The sequence below is a fragment of the Galeopterus variegatus genome, unplaced genomic scaffold, assembly GCF_000696425.1.
Source record: "Galeopterus variegatus unplaced genomic scaffold, G_variegatus-3.0.2 Scaffold3785, whole genome shotgun sequence".
Taxonomy (NCBI): Eukaryota; Metazoa; Chordata; class Mammalia; order Dermoptera; family Cynocephalidae; genus Galeopterus; species Galeopterus variegatus.
This window is the reverse complement of record NW_007729896.1, coordinates 61,503-76,010: the sequence shown is the minus strand read 5'-3', so window position 1 is coordinate 76,010 and position 14,508 is coordinate 61,503. Positions and strand designations below refer to the sequence as shown.

The 14,508-nt window shown below is 35.3% G+C and overlaps 1 protein-coding gene across 1 annotated transcript in view; it reads left to right on the top strand.

Moving 5' to 3' along the window:
* LOC103601545 (disks large homolog 1-like) overlaps window positions 1–14,508 on the top strand; it is a 164,953-nt gene that overhangs the window by 112,507 nt on the left and 37,938 nt on the right. The window contains exons 12-13 of the mRNA XM_008585979.1: window positions 7,352–7,528; window positions 11,568–11,637. Of these exons, the coding sequence (XP_008584201.1) occupies window positions 7,352–7,528; window positions 11,568–11,637 (247 nt within the window). The remainder of the gene's footprint in view (window positions 1–7,351; window positions 7,529–11,567; window positions 11,638–14,508) is intronic.

Genomic DNA, 14,508 nt, shown 5'->3' with positions numbered 1-14,508 from the left:
TTTTTTTTTTTCCTTTTTGTCTTTTTTACTGACCGGTAACGGGATCGCAACCCTCGGTGTTGCGCCCGCACCGCGCTCAGCCAGTGAGCAAACCGGCCATCCCTATGTGGGATCCGAACCCGGGGCCTTGGTGTTATCAGCACCGCACTCTACCGAGTGAGCCACGGGCCAGCCCTATTATTATCTAACACTTAGATTTATCTGTATCCTTTTATAATTTGAGTAACGTTTAATTACTATAGCAATTTCCGTAATAACAAAGACAGCATATGTAAATAATAGTTTAAAACGTGAATAGCCTTGGTAAAGAATATGTATATAGGAAATTTCTATGTGTGTTTTTTAAACATTTGTGAGAAGACAAACATACATGTCTGTAACATATTAATATGGCACTATAGATCTAATAATGTTAAGTAGATCCTGTTAGTATATATACTGATTTTTTTTAATTTCATTGGCTAATAAGAGTTAAAAACAGAAATCCCATTTATTTATATTCTGTACTTTTTTTAGTAGAGCTTTGACTGAGAACTATATTATACTATTATTTTAATGTTAGTTAAGGACTACAAGTAATCTGAGGTATTCTTCATTAATTACTCTCTCTTTCCTCCTGATCCTCTTGGGGGACCTATTTTTTTTTTTTTTCCTTTTTGTCTTTTTTACTGACCGGTAACGGGATCGCAACCCTCGGTGTTGCGCCCGCACCGCGCTCAGCCAGTGAGCGGGAACCGGTCTCCACATGGGATCCGAACCCTCGGCGGGAGCGCCGCCACGCTACCAAGCGGCGCACTCTCCAGTGCGCCACTGGGCCGGCCCAAGGGGGACCTATTCTTAATATGTTTTATTTATCCTTCTGGTGAGAAATGATACACATTACATAAATAGACATGTATCCTATATATATGCTTATGTGTGTATATAAATATATCTGTACACACAAGCATGTACTCTATACTTGTTTACATGATGTAACTTATTGTCTCAAATAATTTTATTCTGTAATATATAATAAAGAAAACTTTTCTCTCTTCTTTCATTCTGTTCCAGCCCCTCTTGTTGCTTCTATAATATCAATGCTGTGGAAATCCTACATTTTTTTCTCTTTCCACCAATTCTTGTATTAGCTATTAAACTCTTCTGTTCCAAAGACATTAAAGGTATTTTATACACACAGAAGAAGGGCAAACATACAGATTTTTGTTTATACTCCCTTTTCTTCATTTTCTTCTTTTTGCTTATCTGTATTTTCTAATTTTAGTAGAATTAGTAGGTGTTGGTTTTTTGGGGGGGCGAGGGGCAGCTGATCCTACAGGGATTGAACCCTTGACCTTGATGTTTACCAGCATCATGCTTTAACCAACTGAGCTAACCAGCAAGCCAGTCTTACCTTTTATTTGAGATTTATTAAATTCTTACAAAGGCATAAAATCAAAACAACATATTCGATTCCACTTGTGTATTAGTCTGTTTCTGTTGCTTATAACAAAATACACAGAACTGGGTGATTTATAAAGAAAAATGAAATTTATTGCTTACACTTTCTGAGGCTGGGACATCCAGAGTCCATCTGATGGTAGCAACAGTGACCCAGGGGTCTCACATTGCAATATAGTGGGAGCAGAGAGAGACAGAGACAGACTCTCCTCTTTTAAAGCCATCAGAACCATGCCCCTGACCACCATTTTTAATCCATTCACTCCTGTGCAGTACTACAATCCAAGGCTCCACCTTTCAATTACTGTAATAGGATTTCCCACCCTCTTGACAGTCACCATGGAGGGCTAAGTTTCTAAAACATAAAATTTGGGGGACACATTCAAGCTTCAAAGACTTTTGAGGGAACATAATTCAATCCACTACATTCAACCCCTGGCCACACAAAACTCATTTCTTTTCAGATGAAATTACATTCATTTCATTCCCAAAATCTTAACTTGTTTCGACTCAGAAGTCCAAAGTTCATAGTCCCATCTTCGAAATCAATATAAGTTATCTACTTCCAAAATACAAAGGTGGGACAAACATAGGGTACATATTCCCATTCCAGAAGGGAGAAATGGGCCAAAAGAAAGGTATAAGAGTTCCCAAACAAGTCCAAAACCCAGCAGGGCAGGCATTAATCTCAAAGCTGGCGAATCGGGTACCTTGACTCTATGTTCAACCTCTGCACGCTGGTATGGGGGTTGGGTCCCCAAGTCTTTGGGCAGCTCTGCTCCTATGGTGTTCCTGGTCTCAGGCCACACTTCAGCTCTCCCAGGCTGGTGTTCAACTCTGGTAGCTCCACAGGTCTGGGGTCTCCGTGGCAGTCTCACTCGCATGGTTCCACTAGGCATGGCACTGTTGGCATTTCTCTGCTGCAACCCTGACCCCATATTTCAGCTCAGCATTGCTCTAGCAAAGGCTATCTGCAGTGACTCTGCCCCTGTGACAGATCTCTTCCTGGGCCCCCAGACTTTTCCATACATCCTTTGAAATTGGGATGGAGGTTCTCAAGCTTTCACAGCTCTAAGCCTGTAGACCTAACACCACGTGGATTCTGCCAAGGCTTCCAGCCTATATTCCAAAGCTGTGCATCCAGCCACACCTGGGGCCAATTTAGCCACAGCTGGGGCAGCCAAAGCAGCTGGGGTACTGGTGTGGGGAGCAGCATCCCAAGGTGGCCCTGGGCAGTGAGCCCATGGTGGGCACCTCAAGCCTGTTCCCCAAGGCCATTTTGTCTCCCTAGGTCTTTGGGCCTGAAATGGACGGGTTGGCCTCAAAGTCCTCTGCAGTGCCTTCAGGGCCTTTTCTCCTCTTCATATTCCCTTTCTTTGCACTAATCTTATCTAAGGATCGCTGGGCTGCACCATTATAGGCTCCCTGCTTCTTTACCACATGGCCAGGCTGCAAATTTTCTAAATTTTTACACTCTGCTTTCCTTTTAAATTCTGGCTTTACATTATGCCTTTGCCGCCACAACTCAACATAGGCTGTTTCAAGTAGTCCTGCAGCTTTCTTAATGCTTTGCTGCTTAGAAATTTCTTCTGCCATATACTCTGGTTCACAACTCTTAAGTTCCAAATTCCACAAAGTCCTAGGGCATGGACACAGTGCAGCCAAGTTCCTTGCCAATTGACAGCAAGGGTGATCTTTGCCCCACTTTCCAATAAACTCCTTCTTATTTCTATCTGAGACCTCCTTAGAATGGTCTTTACAGTGCATATTTCTGTCAGCATTCTGCTTGCCATCACATAACCAGTCTCTTAAGACATTCCAAACTTTCCTTTGTCTTTTTGTCTTCTTCTGAGTTCTCCAAACCCCTCCAACCTTTGCCTAACACCCAGTTCCAAAGCTACTTCCACATTTCAAGTATTTGTTATAAAGAACACCCTACTTCTCTGGTACCAATTTTCTGTATTAGTCCCTTTCTGTTACTTATAACAGAATACACGTAACTGGGTGATATATAAAGAAAAACAAAATTTATCACTTACTATTTCTGAGGCTGGGAAGTCCAAAGTCCGTTTGATGCTGGCAGTAGTGACCCAGGGGTCTCACATTGCAAGATGGTGGAAGCAGAGAGAGAGAGAGAGAGAGAGAGAGAGAGAGAAAGAGACAAACTCTTCTTTTAAAACCCTCACAACCATGCCCCTGCCCACCATTTTTAATCCGTTCACTACTGCATAGTCCTACAATCCAATCACCTCTTCAAGGCTCCACCTTTCAATTACCGTAATAGGATTTCCCACCCTGTTAATAGTTACCGTGGAGGATAAGTTTCTAATACATAAAACTTGGGGACACAAAGCTTCAGTGACTTTTGGGGGGACAAAATTCAATCCACTACAGCTTGAACATTTTCACTTTTGTTATTAATTTTTATTTTTAGTCAAGTAATACTCTGTTTTTAAAAGTCATATATTATCGAAAGGCTTATAATAAAAAATAACTGTCATTTCCCACCAGCTCTCAGTTTCATTTGCTAGAATCAGTCATCCTCCATTTTCCTAACAAACTCCCTTGACTTTACTTCCAAATTTCTAAATAAACACACATATAACACTGTTTTCTACTTTACCAGTTTTGGACATTAAGGACTTACTACCATGGTAAATGAGAACTTTTTTCTCTCATACCAAACTACTCAATCTGCCTCTTCTATCTCTCAAACGTAATCCTCTCATTGTGAATAATTTTTTTTTGTTTTATTTATTTTTTCTATACAAAAGGGATGTTGTGAATAAAATTAATAGCCTTTACAGTCATGTGACTGTGTAATAGCTGTCATTACTCAGTCAAGTAGTACCCTATGACCATGCTTCCTTTCTTCTGCAACCCTTCATTTTTCCTGGACTTAATAATCATCTCACACTTTCATTTGCTTAATTTTCCATGTACATTACTAAGTATCTTCCTGTATCTTCCAATAGCCTCTCCAAAGTTTTTTACATGATGAAACATATGGTCACACACGTGGCCCTCCTCAGGTTTTTTCCATCTTTATACTCAATTCTTGATTACTTGCTCTGTAGACTTGCTATATAGCTCTCAGACAGGACTTCCCTTTGCCATTATTCTATTCCCTTTGGCTCTTTACTGTGTCAGAATCTGTTTCCTAGATGCCACATTTTCTTCTAAATTTACTTTTATTTTTGCCAAAGCACATGCTCCACTAAATTCCTGAGAAGTAGGTGTGTGGGAGGTACTTTTTGAGTCTTAACATGTCTGAAAATGACTTAGTATTCTGCCTTCTCCTCAATAGAAAATTTGGGATTTGGGGAAAGGGGATGATACTCTATTTTATTTTCCAAGAGATACTTGTTACCTGATTCTTTTTTGACATCTTCCTTTTATTTCAGGGACATCATATCATCTCACATTTCTCCAAAGTTTTTTTCTGTTTCTTGTATTCTCTGCTTTCTCGGAGTTCCTTTTTTCAAGTGAGCTTATTTTTGTGCAGGGGGTTTCTTTAGTTTTTTATGTGTAAGTCGTTCTTTAAATATTCAGTGGTTCTTCCATTCTTATGAGTAAAGAATGAAGCTAGCAGTTTTAACTAGAAGATAATGAAGGAGAGTAGATAAATTGGCTTTTTCATTTACTTGCCTGCCCTATGTCATTCTTTTCTTTTGATGTCAGTAAGTATCTCCACAGAAGAATCCTTAATCTCCTGCCAGCAGCTTAAACCAAGTTGCTAGAATTTCCATTTTCAGTATGTGGATTTCCTTTTCCTGCATCTGTTTTCAGTCCAGCACCTTCCCCCTCCCCACCAAGTTCCATGAATTCAGTTTCTCTAGAGACTAAACCCTGGTGTTTTATGGGAGTGGGAATGGGAAGGGACTTAAGGGTCTAAGTGCTACATCTAGTGTTTCCACCTTGTGTTTTCAGTTCTGTAATTTATCCTTGCCTACCTTGGTACTGTACACATCTAATTCATGAACCTTTTGGGGGTTCTTGTGGAATAAATCTTGTTTCAATATCCCTCTCTTCAGGCATGGCAGTTTATAGCTTCCTTATTTTCTAAGTTTAGTTATCATAGTCCAACAATGTGTTAAAATCCTTTTTCTCCTGTTGTGTTCTCTCTCTTATATTTTTCTAATTTTTTTAGGGTCATTTTAATGAGTTTCAGGATGGAGAGCAAATAGATACAAGTTGTCAGTCTGCCATAGTTAACCAGAAGTCTTGTGCTTTATTTAGTCAATGTATTTTTAATTTCAAAAGTAAAAAAAAAAAAAGGCTGCAGAAGACTACATACAGTAAGATAACTTTTTATAAAGCTGTGAGACAACCATACATTATATTGTTTAGTCCTCCATATATATGTGATAAAATCAAACCAATTAACAAAGGATAAAGGTTAAGGAAATAATAAACACTACATTCAAAATTTTGGTTACCTTTTCATAGTGATTAACTCTTGATCCAAGGGAAGCAGGATCAGGGGAAAATACATATATAAGTGAACGTGAATTATTGTTAGAAGTTTCATGTGTAATTTTAGGTTGGATAGTAGGTTAACAGGTGTTCATTATACTCTTATCATTAATAACATACTATTCCATGGGTTCCTTTTTCATGAATCATATATGTTAAAAGATAAAAGCTAAAATCTTAACATAAGGAGTGGAGATTGTGGGTGATTTCTTTTGTCTATTGTTCATCAATAATATAGTTATATTACTTTATGGTTCAAAAGATTAATTTATGATCATAAAAATGTTAAATAGTACTTTCCCTTTTCTGAATGTTTTTCACATTTGTTCTACCTCTTAAAGAACTTTATTTCCTATTTTATATTATACTTATTTGTATTGTCATCAGCAATATGTTTTAATATATGCTTAAGTGAGCCTTCCCACTTTTGATTGCCACCTTCTTCCCTCGTGCCATTAGCCCCTGAAAGGACTTGAAAGAACACATTTGGAAACCATTAACTACTAGTTAATTCATTTAGCTATTAAATAATTCCACCCCTCTTGAGTTTTACATCAAGAGATAGGTTCTTAAAAGTTGGGTAACATGAAAAGGAATATGATTTGTATTCTAATTTCCAGTTGTCAAACTAGAATAAAAGAATGAGTAAACTGTATTATAAATATAATTGCTGGGATTCTTTCCTGTACTCTTGAGAGAGCTTATTTGGACTTAAGAATTTAATTTGATTAAATATTATATATTAATTAATCAAATGGTAGGACACAATATTTTATTTTTATCAAATTTTCAGATATTCATAACATTTTGCAATTATATTAATAGAGTTTTTTGGGTTTGGGGTTTGTTTTTTTTTTCCAAAATATTTGGCAGCTGGTAAAGTCATCTGTAGTTAATTTTCATCAGTGTTATTGACTCTGAAAACCCTATCAACTCTAGTTTTGTGAACACATGGATGGAGTAATTAACTGGCAGAATAATCACTATGTTGATCTGGTCTTACAGTCCACAACTAATGAATCAAATCTGTCAGGGAATTTGTTTTTCCAAGTGTGTCTAGTCAAAGTAAAGAGAAGTATATCTCTTAATGTTTACCTTTAATTTATTAATTTAGAACAACTCTCTAGATCTGTCTTCATTTTAGAATTAAATATAGGTACCATTGGATTGTATTAAAAGCATTTTTAAAATTTCTCTTGCAATACTGAAAGAGATAGGTAATATACCTAGTAACAAACTATTTCCATAACAAGTTGATTTTGCTGTTTCTTTTTTTTGTCTCATCTTCTTATAGTGCAAAATTGAGCTTGGCATTATTTTGCCTACCATGATATATTATTTAATTATCAAAATTATATACACTTTCAGAATCCTGTTTAATATTGATTAATATCATTATAACAAATAATCATGGAGTTTTTTCTTCTGAATCTAGAGCCCTTTTTGATTATGACAAGACTAAAGATAGTGGCCTTCCCAGTCAAGGATTGAACTTCAAATTTGGAGATATCCTCCATGTTATTAATGCTTCTGATGATGAATGGTGGCAAGCCAGGCAGGTTACACCAGATGGTGAGAGTGATGAAGTTGGAGTGATTCCCAGTAAACGGAGGTAAATATAAGTCTGTTTTTCTTACCATTTGAAAGTAGAGAAACATAAATAATTGTTGTTCTTTTAAATTTCTTTCACTGTGAGACAACATGGATGGACCTGGAGAACAGTATGTTAAGTGAAATAATCCAGACACAGAAGAGCAAATATTGTGTGATCTCACTTTTATGTGAAATCTAAAATAGCCAAACTCATACAGAGAGTAGAATGATGGTTACCAGGGGCTAGAGGAGGGGGAAATGGGGAGATGTTGGTCAGGAGATACAAAGTTTCAATTATGCAAGATGAATAAGTTCTGAAGATCTATGGTATAGCTTGGTGACTATAGGTAACAGTACTATACTGCATACTTGAAACTTGCTAAGAAGGTATATCCTAAGTGTTCTCACCACCAAAAAAGTGATGGATATGTTAATTAGGTTGGTTTTAGTGATTATTTCACAATGTATACATATGTCAAATCATCGAGTTGTACACCTTAAATATATACAATTAAAAATAAGCTCCAAGACAACTGAAAATATAAACAAATAAATTTCTTTTACTGAAGTGATGATTATATGCTTGGTTTTCCATATTGTGCTTCACAACCATTTAATTTTATTCACATTTAATAGTAACCAATGACATAAGTAGGAAATATGATGCCCTCAAGCAGAAAATTCTCTAAAGCTCCTACTAGTTGCTAAAAGCAAAATAAGTACATTTAAGTCCCTGTGCAGTGTACCAGTGGAGGGAGAGAGAACTAAAAATGTCTGGTTTTCTCATGTAGGTAGTGATAGAACCTAAATGTTTGGGGGTTTTGATTATGTGAATTGCCTATTTTAGACTTAACAAATGGAAATAAATGCAAGTGTTTTTAGAAATATCTGGTAGTTTGCTTCACATCCTTTTTTTATTTTTTATTTTTTTTCCTTAATTTAGATGTATTGGTGCAATCCAATGGTCTTTCCTCTTTTCATTGAACCATTCATTTTAATGATTCATTGGTACATGCTTACCATCTAGTGGCAAAAGTGGTTAAGTGCAGGCTATCTTTGAAAAGGATTATCCCAGATGAGAGGACCTCTTCTGAGGTCTGCGAAAGGCTATTGAATGTCTCTAGTTTTGTAGGAAAGGTATTAAAATAGTTCACGGTAGGGGGCCGAGGGCCTCAGCCGCACTCCTCCCGAAGTCTGCATCCAGCCCAGCCATTACCTAGCCACTGCTGAAAGCCCCCCACACTCCCCTGCCAGAATGAGGGGAATGCCACAGGCCTGGACCACCTTTTTCCTCCTCCCACCCTATCCCCCCCTTTCTTGTCTCCCTGACCCCAACTGCTCTGCAATAACATCTTAGAATGTAAAAAAATAATAATTATAAATAAATAAAAATAAAATATCAGTTCATAATTCCCTCACAATAGCTGATTTATGAGGTCTGATTCATCCAAATGATGTAAAGTCCTTTTTATTTTTTTTTCCATTTTTCAAATTATCACTTTTTTGTTGTTTTTATTTTACTTCTCAATATATATTGTAGTTGATTTTCATGCCCCTTTACCTGTTCCTCTCCACCCCCACCCCTCCCCTCCCGTAAAGTCCTTTTTAAAAGACTGTTTAAAGTTTTCAGATAGCCAACAAAAGTGGTTGCGACATTAAAGTAATGTTTATAATAGCTAGTTAATTCATTTCAAGTCAAAGTTATAATGCAAGAAACTTGTTCTTATTAGTGAATGGAATTTATACTTATTTTCTTGGAGTCGCTATAATTGATAAATATTAACTATTTATAGACACATATACATATATATACGTCTTGCTGGTTAGATCCATATATTTAGCAAGATCCAACTATTTGGCTAGATTTTGTATTTGATGGCAAATCATCTTTTAGCAATGCAGCCTTCAGTATAGCTTTTTTCCTGGAATAGAACATAGTCTGCTTTTAATTCTGAAATGCTTCCTTTATGCCTTGTTGAGTTGGTAGAAACCTCACATCTTAAATATCAAGGTCAAAGTTACTAAAAATTGTCTTGCAAAGGCTTTTACGTGTACCTGCAACCAATGAGAAATACTGCTGACTTTGATAGAAAGAAATTTTTTTTCATTTTGTATAAAAATTCTGTAAGGCCGTGTTTTAAAGCAAGAAGTAATGTAAGAGATACATCTTGACCTCTACCAATCCCCAAATTCGTGAGTAGCATTATAAAATATAATTGTGCCCCCATGAAATACAGTATGAAACAACAAATTGGCCATTTCATTCTTGAATGTAGTATTCAAAATTTAGGTTTTCTTAAATAGATCTATCTCTTTCTTAGACCTCTTTACTTCTGATAATAACATAAGTGATTATAATTCCTACACTTCTTGGCTTTCTTTCAGGAATAGTATTTACAAATAAATACAATTTAAGTCACTCATATATTTACTGAACAAGATAATGATTAGAAAATAAAGCCATTTTGAGCTGTAAATGTCACCACTAAATGCTAGTTTTGTGGTGCCCTCACAGAGTACCTAGGCAAGATTATAAATTATGTCATGGATTTTCAAGATTGCTCTAGAATAGTAAAAATCATATGTTTTAAATCCACAATTATGGTAAGGTTTTGCTGTACCCATACCATAGTAAAACTATATAGGTAGATAAAAAAGAAAAAATAAAGAAAATGCATTTATTCATAGGCTGTTTTGGTACATTCTTCTGTTGTATACAGTCATCTCTCAGTATCCAGTAGGGATTGGATTCATTTCCCACGTGGATATCAAAATCTGCATATTTCCGAGGCCCACAGCTGGCCCTCTGGAAGCCACAGTTATGAAAAGTTCACCCACTGTATCCCAGGGTTCACCATCCTGTGAATACTGTATCCACGGATCCAGAATCATGGATACAGAGGGTTCACTGTAATAACATAGTTGCTGTGTTAAAATCTGAAGATTTGTTAAAACTTAATTTACATGAAATTTTGGAAGATTCATATTGGTGTTGCAATCTGCATGAAAATTTGTTTTACTGTAGTTTTATTTGTCTGCTTATTTTTAGTAGGTAACATATAACAGGGTTCAAAATTCAAAAAGATCTAAAAGCTATACAGGGCCCCTCCCAAAGCACCCGTTTCACCTTCCTAGGAATATCTAAGATTACCGATTCTTATATATCCTTCTAAAAATATTTCAGACCTCTTATTTTGTACACTATAACTGGCTGCTTTATATATTTACACATATATATCATTGGAGTTAATCTTAATTGTATTTCCCATCTTTTTATTTTTTTAAGTTTCAGAGCTACCGAAAAGTACAAAAAAAAATGCAAGAATAATACAATGAGCAGCTACATATCCTTTGCCACTTTCACCAGTTGTTAACATTTTGCCACATTTGCTTTCTCTCAAGCTTAATTTTTAGCATATGTGTTCCATGTTAAGGTAATATTTTTAAAAAAACAAAACAGGGCCAGTTCCGTGGCTCACTCGGGAGAGTGCGGGCTGGTAGCGCTGAGGCCGCAGGTTAGGATCCTATATAGGGATGGCCGATGCGCTCACTGGCTGAGTGTGGTGTGGACCACACCATGCCGGGGGTTGCGATCCCCTTACCAGTCAAAAAAAAAAAAAGAAAAAAACAGAAAACCTGGAAGATTGCTAAACTCAAAAATAAATGGTGACTCATAATTCTTTCAATAAAATTATGCAGTTGAGTGCATATATAAGTACACAGATATAAACAGAAAACCTGGAAGATTGCTAAACTCAAAAATAAATGGTGACTCATAATTCTTTCAATATAATTATGCAGTTGAGTGCATATATAAGTACACAGATATATACTGTATTTTGGTACTTATAAATAGTTTTTGTTTCATAATAAAATGAGCCCTAAATTTCATTTTTCAGCAGTTCTAACTAATTTGGGAATGTAAACCTAGATGGCACCTAAATGTTTTAGAATATAAAAATGCCCATTATAAAAGTTTTAGTTCTGTTGATTCTAGTTAAGATCCCTAGGTATGTTTGGTTTACTTAAGAAGTAATGTTCTGTACTTTGTTTAAAAGGGTTGAGAAGAAAGAACGAGCCCGGTTAAAAACAGTGAAATTCAATTCTAAAACAAGAGGAGATAAAGGGGTGAGTATATGAAATCTCTTCTTTCTGGAAATTCATAATTGAGGATAATAGACCTTTTTATAATTCTTGTTTGAGCAACATCATTAAAATGAGAAGGATTTTGCTATAAGAAATGACTGAACAGCCTATGGTGCTTCATAATCGTAGACACTAAAATAAGCATTTATTAAATTAAAGCACCCATTTCATAGACCTTTCCAAATTATCAGAACTGTCATTTGATATATTCTTACCACCATACTTTTGGTCAAAAAAAACTAAGTCATAATGTGCATTTATAAGTTGTTGCAAATGAATTCGTGGAAATTTGCTTGTTCTTCCCCCCCTTTATTCTTGATATAATTTCTTAATAGAATCCATGTTTTAAATGTTGACATCAATATGAATTTTTATTTGGAGGGAATAAGGAAAGTGACAGTCAAGAGGAGAAGTTTGTAGATGGACATAAAATCTACCAAAAATTTTTCATATGTATTGTAGACATGTATTTATTTTTCATTTACTTAAAGTCCTTCTGCTTGAATCTAAATATTTTGGGTGTCAACAGATGAGAATGAGAGTACAGGCTTCATCCCATACTGTGTATGTAATTTCTAATTATCCTGAACTTACTGCATGGAATCCATTGAATAAAGAAAGCTGAACACATGTTCCTTCTGAAGAAAGAGCTGAACACATTTTGAAATATTACTCATAGCCACGTTTTATGTTTTGACTTTTTAATCTAAAACAAAATTTTTACAAGTCTTTTGATCATATTTGAGGTGAATGTGGAACATTAACGAATAAATTAACTGTTCTCTGTACATTTCTGATACCACTAAACACTCAAACTTAAAGCTTTAAAATTTAAAAGATAAGGAATATGATCTTTGTCCAAGAAATTAAATCTGAGTAAATTGTATAATACATTCAGCTTTTTTACAAATGATAAATTCCTTTAAAATTAACTTGTAGCTTTCAGAAAATACAAAATTATATAGTGTCATCTAAAGCCATATTTAAAATAGAAATTTTTATTAGAGAAAGAATCCCAAGTAAATGCTCAGGATTCAAAATATGTCCAGTGCTTTTTGTACTTGTCTTATGTCAGTCTTTAAAAATAATTTAGTACAGTGCACCATCAATGAATTGAAAAAGAGGTTGCATGTTGTAACTTTTCTTTCATACTGAAGTTAACTGAATTAACGATGTATTTATATCTTAGTCTTGTTTGTTGACTGTAACCAACTTTTTACGCAGTCACTGTGTTCTAATACAGCACCAAAAAGTATGCATGATACTGAGTGGGGTAAAAATACGCTTGCCATTGATACAGAACTGCATTTCTTTCTGTAATACCTTTTCCTTTCCTTACATGGTGATTTGTGGACTTATTTCCACCACAGACTTATAATATTTCAATTTCTCATTAACATTTTTAACATTTATTTATTTTGGCTATTTTAAAATACTACATATGGAAATTATATATTTAGATATTTAATATATCATGAATTTGTGATATTTTATCAGCTCTTATATTTCTTATACTGTCTCCTGCAATATAGCATTAATTACAATAAGCAGTTAAATGTATTTTTGATTGAAAATATACAGAAACTGGAGGTAGCATGTCTCTTCAGTTTTGTGTTTTCCCTACACATTTTTGTCTTGTTTGCTTGTGCTATTTTTATTTTCACTTTTAATAAATTCCTCACTTGGAGGATATTAAATGTAATACAATTAATACATTTCTCAACTAACAAGCATTTTTCTATCTCATATTATGATATCTTACGATATCTCATTTTGGCTAACTGCAAAGATACCAAGAATCAAAACATTTTAAACTTCATGTTTCTTTTGGTTGTTTGCTGTGAAACTGACTCTGACCACTATAAATGCAGTAAAGGGGGAGAATAGCTTTTTGTTAAAAACATAACAGTTTTGGGCTGGCCCGGTGGCGCACTGCTACAGTGCGCGGCTTGGGAGCACGGCAGCGCTCCCGCCGAGGGTTCGGATCCCACATACAGACCGGTTCCCGCTCACTGGCTGAGCGAGGTGTGGGAGCAACACCGAGGGTTGCGATCCCGTTGCCGGTCCCGGTCCGGTACAGGCGCGACACTGAGGGTTGCAGTCCGTTGCCGGACACGAAAAAAGACAAAAAGGGAAAAAAAAATGTAACAGTTTTATTAGATGTTATAAAAATTATTACTAAATTCAAACCGTGATTTTTATGAATGAAAATATTTAATCCTTCCCTAAATTAGATTACCATAATTTTTTCTCTGCTGAAACTTAAATTTTCTTCTTTCTAAAATTTGGATCTAGGCAAACGTTTTTGTTCAGAGCTACTTGACAGTTTATAAAATACTAATTATAAACCCAGATTTCTCTACAATACCTTTTTCTCAACTGGATTTTTAACTTCTGCTTAGGATTCTCTTTTATCTAGTTCCTCAGAGCCTTCAAAATTTAAAATTAAAATCAAGATAATCTGCTTGGCTAATGAACTATGAACTTATAAATCCTAAATTATTGACATGAAGAGGTAAAAATGGAAGTTTAAACTTGTTTTTGTAAAGATCCTTATTAAAATAAATCTTCTCAAGTCATAGAATTGGAGCTAAAAGTCACTTTAATATGCTTCCATACCTTAATCACCTGACGTCACATGCTTAAAAATATAGGCATGCCAAAAGCATACTATCATGTGTTGATATACTTCAAAATGATGATATAGCATCTTATGACATGGAGAAACTCAAGAAAAATAAAAACAAAGTTTCTATCTTTTATATTGTCCCCCCCCCCCCCCAAAAAAAAAAAAAAAAAAATTTTTTTCTTTTTTATTTTCCCCCCCCCCCCCAAAAAAAAGTAATTCATAGT